Here is a 6000-nt window from a genome sequence, read left to right as displayed (position 1 = left end):
GTGGCCCCTGGGGTCTAAATAACACCAAGAAGGTGGGTAAGAGCCACCATGAGCTTCAGAATGAACACAAGAAGGCCAAACTTAGCCAGACACTGGAAGCTCACGCCTGTAATCCTAGCTACTCAGGAAGCTGAGATCTGAGGATCACAGCTCGAAGCCAACCTGGCCAGGAAAATCTGTGAGACTCATCTTCAATCAACCATCAGAAAACTGGAAAGGGAGCTGTGGCTCAACACCCCCCCCCCACACACACACACACACACACACGATGGCCTCTTCTGATCATAGTTCCTCCTCCAGGACAGAGCACAGGGATCTGCAATCAGTTCACCCCTCACCTCCCTGTGTCTTCTATCCATGTTTCCTGGACAACAATATTTATGGATGTAAGCAACAGCCCACTGGGCATCCTCAGTGCCCTGAATGAGACCTGAGGTGTCCATATTAAATGCCTCATTACCAGGTTTGCTTTGGGGCCACTCCCAGCAGACTGAGGAGGGGTTAAGGAATTTAATCCCACGGCTCCCTAGCCTCTTATTCAATGCTCCCCATTCATCTCCAGACTCTCAGTTATCCTCACACTTCCTGAGTGCCTCTCAAGTTCTGAGCCAGGGCCTTTACACCCATACCTCCCCCTGAACCATCTCTGGAGCTCCCAGAAGCATGCAGAGTTTTCATTAAAATGTCACTCTTGAGTCATCCCTGACCACCCAGATAAAGTAGCAAAGTCCTCACAGCAGAAGTGTCATTCCTCTGCTGAGTCCCCAACTCTTGTCACCCCCCTGAATGTGTTCTACAAGGGTTTACTGGAACTTAGGCTTTGGTGACAAAAGCCACAGAGCCATCCTACAGTCTCTGACGGGGTGTCACCAGCAGGTGTCTGTCTTCTTCCCCTGGATATTGGAGGTGGGTCTAATTCGTGTCTGTGTGGACTTGGTGTGCGTGTGTGTGTGTGTGTGTGTGTGTGTGTCCTGTGTGTACACGGGTCTGTGTCTGCATCTTCTTCTGTTTCTGCTGCCCGTGATTTCCATGAAAGGACTAAATCACATCAAGACACTCTCCAGGAAGGGTGGGGCTTTTATTGCACGTGTCACCTTGGTCTGGTGGTATCTGACCTGATTCCATTCATGAGCACTGGTTCTGAGTCTGGCCACCCCCACTATCCCTCCCCCCCCCCCCACTCCCGGCCAAGTGGAGGCCTTTGTGGGGGACCCTTCCCTCAAGGAGTGCATACATATGAGAGGAGAGGAAGAGAACCCATTGTCATCCAACACGGGTGAAGGTGGTTAGGAAAACTAGATGGAGTAGGACAGGGAGGAAGGGGCTCCCCATGGCCTGGTTACCATAAGTTTTCTTAGGGTGGGAGCCACAGAGGCTAGAACTACACAAGGGAGCCATCCAGTGGTGGCCAGGAGACATGGTGACACCCTGAGACTTCAGGAAGTCTCAGAGACCCACCTCCTTAGAGCACCCCCATTCCTCAGGTCCAGCTGCCTCATGTGTCTGCTTGAGGACACTGGCCATCTCTACTGTTCCAGAACCTGGAGGCTGGGGAGGGAGGGGGTCCTACCCCTGCTCATCCTGCCACAACACCCCACCTCAATGTTAACCTGGCCTTCTGGAATCTGCCAGCATATAAATGCACCCGGTGTGACTGGAAGGAAGGACACTTCCACCCTGACCTGTGACTTCCCAAGGATCCACTTCCAGGTCCCATCCACCTTCACCCTGGGGGGTGGCAGATCCTTCCCCAATAGAGCCTTCAGCTCCTGCTCCAGGGAGGCTGAATTTGGGGACCCCTTTCCCTTTTCATATGACCTAAGCGACATGTCAACCTGACGAACTCCTCAGCTAGAAGCTAGGCGTCTGGTAACAGACTGGGTGGGAAATCAACAGGGAGAGTTGCTAAAGGTGCCTGATTCAAGTGAAGCAACAACAACAACAAACCAAAAAACCTGGCCCAAAGAGAGCAGCAAGAGGCCCAGCTAACACAGACTCCATAACAAGGAAGGGGCTCCCCCCCCACCCCCAGACCCTCCATCCCTCCCTCCCACTAAGAGAGGCTACAGAGCCAGGATCCTTCTAGACCTGCGTGGGAAATTTGCAGGTGCATGGGGGACGGAGGCCTCTCACTTGGTGGTGGATCTGTGCCTCTCCCCCACTTACCTTCCTACGATTTAGGGGCGCAAACGCATATTGATTCCTAACCCCTATGGGAGAGGAGGGGGTGCTGTTGATCCCAAAGCCCTGCGGCAGCCAGGGAGGCCCCGAAGTCGAAGTTGAGTTTCTTTCCCAGGGTGTGCATCCCGATTTGGCACCGAGGGAAGGCGGAAAGGCGCACCCAGCCCGCCCCCACCCCCGCCCCGGCGAGGACCGCCCGCCTCCCGCACGTTGGCGCGGGGGGGGGGGGGGCGAGGGGGGGAGCCCGGCTGGGCGCGGCGCCGTCGGGGTTAAGGCGCAGGCGTGGCCCCTCGGGGCGGGGTGGGCCCGGGCCGGGCGGGCTAGTAGGCGGCCTCGGCGCGATCCAGGCGTCCATCGCTGAGGACCAGGGTTCAGCGCGCTCTCCGCCTTCCTCTCTGTCTGCGGCGTGGCGGCCCCGTCGACCCTTCGTCCTCCTCCTCCTCGCAGACCCAGGCGCCAGGCACAAGGTCGCTGCCCGGCGGGGAGCTCGTCCGGCGGCGCAGACGCCCAGCGGCCCCGGGGAGGGACTTGGCCTGCGCGCGGCCCCGGCTCTTCTGGGAGGAGTCCGGGAGGCTGCAGCCAGCGCCGGGCCTCGGGCTCGGCGGCGGGTGGAGGTCCCGGAGAGGTGGCCAGGCCGAGATCCCGCTGGACTGGGCAGCTGCCGTAGCCCAGGCTGCCTCCTCTCCAAGCCGGGCCTCACCGAGGAAGGCGGCCTCTCTCTCCTCCGTGGCCCCGGGGAGCTGCGGCGGCATCGCTGGGCGCGGCCGAGGGGGAGGAGAAAGCGGCCGAGCGAGCGCGCAGCTGGGCCCAGCCGTGCCTCGCGGGGCTGCGACTCCGCCAATCTGCGGGCGCTGACGCGGGGGGCGGCTCCGGGCCGCTCGGATATCAGCCGGCCGGGCGCGGGGCGCCGGGAGCTTGGTCGAAGCGGGCGGGCTGCGCTCCCTGAGACCGAGCAGCTGCACCTGCCCGGCCCTGCCGCCATCCTGTGCAACTCTCCCGCCCCTTCCCCGAGGCCTGGGTCTCCGGGACCGCGCGGCCTGAGCAAAACCAAGCCGTGCGCTAAGCACCCGCGCGCTCTGGCGCGCTGCGCCTACCGGGGCCCAGCGGGAGAGCCGTGCGGTGGAACGGATCCCCGGGTCCCAGGCCGGGCTGGGCAGCTGCATCGCGGCCCTGAGGGTCAGATGAATACCGGCTGCACCCCTTGCCACCCGCCGCTGGGCGCTCCCGAGAGACCAAAAGGGACCAGCCCCGAGATGGCCCGGAGAACCGGTGCATTGGCGGCGGGTCCTGTCTCTCCACGTCGTCCTTGCCCGGGAACAATCCGGGAGCTGGTAGCTTAGCTGCACTGGCTTCGGATGGACCTTGACCCGCGAGGCGGCGCCGCATTTGTGCCGAGTTCCAGCTGAGGGACGAAGGCGGAGCGCAACTCTCGGCGGCGGGGAGAGGGGGCTTCTCCGAGTCCCAGACCCCCGCTTTCCCAAAGCGCGGCCGGCCATGAAGATGATCCTGGTGCGCAGGTTCCGCGTGCTCATCCTGATGGTTTTCCTGCTGGCCTGCGCCCTGCACATCGTGCTGGACCTGCTGCCCAAGCTAGAGAGGCGCGCCGCGCGGCCCTCCGGGGAGCCCGGCTGCTCCTGCGCGCAGCCCGGGGCCGAGGCAGCGGCACCCGGCTGGGCCCAAGCACGGGGAAGCCGGGCTGGGGAGCCTCCGGCTGCCGCCTCGGCCGCCGGCGATGCAGGCTGGCCGAACAAGCACACGCTACGCATCCTACAGGACTTCAGCTCCGACCCGGCCTCCAATCTCACGTCCCACTCGTTGGAGAAGCTGCCACCCGCAGCCGAGCCGGCCGAGCGCGCCCCACGGGGCAGGCAGGAGCCTGGCGCCCCGCGACCCCGCGACCCCGCGCACCGGCCGCTGCTTCGAGACCCGGGGATCCGGAGGCCCGCGCCGCCCCTTTCCCCCAGCGGGGAAGGCTCGCTCTTGGCCAGGCTGTTTGAGCATCCGCTCTACCTGGGGGCTGTCCCACCCCTGACGGAGGACGACGTCCTGTTTAATGTGAACAGCGACCTCAGGTTCAACCCCAAGGAGGCAGAGAACCCCGACTGGTGAGCCAGGGCTTGTGGAGGAGGGCAGGGATGGAGTAGAGCCTCTAGAAGGCTCAGGCACACCCTTCCATATAAAGGTGCTCCCCCAGAACCTGCTCCGCATCCTGGGCATTGACATTGTGTACGAGTGTTTGGGGACCCTCTTGGAAAGGGCTCTCCTTAAAGATACCCGGTGGGCGGGGCAGATGCACCTCTACTCTTTGTCTACTGTGCTGATGATGGTGACTTCTTGCTGGAGAAGGGCTGCTGATTTGAGCCCTGGTGTGGGAGGCAGGCTGGACCCCTCAGGATCTCAGAGCTCCTCATTTTTAAAAGAATTTTTGGGTATCAGGACTGGGGCATGACAGTGTCCCTTGGCTTTTCCTCTCAAGGCTGGTGCTCTGTCTCTAAAGCCACATCTCTACTTCTAGCTTTTTGGTGGTCAGCTGGAGATAAGAGCCTCATGGACTTTCCTGCCCAGGTTGGTTTCAAACTTCCATTTTCAGATCGCAGCCTCTCAAGTAGTTGAAATTGCAGGCATGAGCCACCAACTCCAGGCTCCAGTGCTTCTCTGACAAGGAAGAGCTTGGCTACCCCTGGCCTGGGTAGCCAATAATGAATGCATACATTGGAGAGCCTAGAGCTAACTAGGGAAAGAGGGAGTAGGAGCCATCTTCCCAGGACAGGGATTGGACCATGAGCTTTCAGACTCTGTGAGCTCTTCTGGGTAGCACTTTGAGAAGGCTTGGATGCACCTATTAGTCTTGAGAACTCATTGAACACAAAATCACACATGTATTTCCAGGAGCCCTGCTTTGATACCCCACCCCCCAAGGCCCTTCATTCTCAGTCACCCAGATTCAAATAAGCAGATGCTTGGGCAGTGAAATATTAACTACCAGCAAGGCCAGAACAAATAACTATCTGCAAAGGTTGCCCAGCAGCAGAGAGAAGAGAAGGCCAGGATTCTGAAAACGTCCACAAAACCCTTTCTCCTCTGAAATCTGATGGGGGGGTAAAGGGGAGATGAAGGCTATGTTTTGGTTCTGCAGTTGTGAGCCATTTGGTAGTCTCTGAGCTTTGCTGACCAGATTTGAGAAAATGCTTAGAAATATAGGTCAGAACAACGGATGTAGGCCTAGGGAACATCCAGTCCAGTCCAGGTCCAGGGGTCAGGACACAGCCTGGAGGGGGGTTTAGGAGTATCCAGCCTGCCCTACTGTCCATGGTAGGACAGAATTTGAGCGAGAAAGTCCTCGCCTACCAGTTGAATCTGTTAAGCAAGTTCCTCTTTCCTCCAGCCCAGCAAGCAGACAGAGAGACTGTCAGACTGTCCCATGACCATAGAAGCCAGGACAGGCCATGTGGCTGACAGGTTCTCCCTTTGAGCCTGGAGGCTAGAGTAAAGGCCTGCCTCAGTTCTTGGTTCCTCACATAAGACTGCTTTCATTAAAATCCAGTGTATCTGCAGCTGGTTCTTGGAACAGAAGCAGTGACCTGGAGAGATTGCTGGCAAACTGTAGGATGTCTGTAACTTCAGGCTATCTGATTCAGAGATCCTCTTGACCTCTGCTCCAGGGAAGGGCTGACATCACCCCCCCACACACACCCCACCTGACAGGCACTTTTGGTAACCCCAGGAAGACTCGACGTAGATAGCGCTGACGGCTTGCTGTCGTCTAGGCTTGCTGTCTGGTGGTGTCTCTTAAGGATGAATAGGAATTACAGGCCTTCA

At 59.4% G+C, this 6000-nt stretch overlaps 1 protein-coding gene across 1 annotated transcript in view; it reads left to right on the top strand.

Annotated features, from left to right (window-relative positions):
- Window positions 1–3097: 3097 nt before the first annotated feature.
- The window catches only part of Fam20c (FAM20C golgi associated secretory pathway kinase), a 49532-nt gene continuing 46629 nt past the window's right edge, over window positions 3098–6000 (top strand). The window contains exon 1 of the mRNA XM_042686940.1: window positions 3098–4286. Within this exon, the coding sequence (XP_042542874.1) occupies window positions 3676–4286 (611 nt within the window). The 5' untranslated portion in view covers window positions 3098–3675. The remainder of the gene's footprint in view (window positions 4287–6000) is intronic.

Source organism: Dipodomys spectabilis, unplaced genomic scaffold (assembly GCF_019054845.1).
Source record: "Dipodomys spectabilis isolate Male_0828 unplaced genomic scaffold, ASM1905484v1 ptg000098l, whole genome shotgun sequence".
NCBI lineage: Eukaryota > Metazoa > Chordata > Mammalia > Rodentia > Heteromyidae > Dipodomys > Dipodomys spectabilis.
This window is presented reverse-complemented; position numbering and strand designations above follow the sequence as displayed.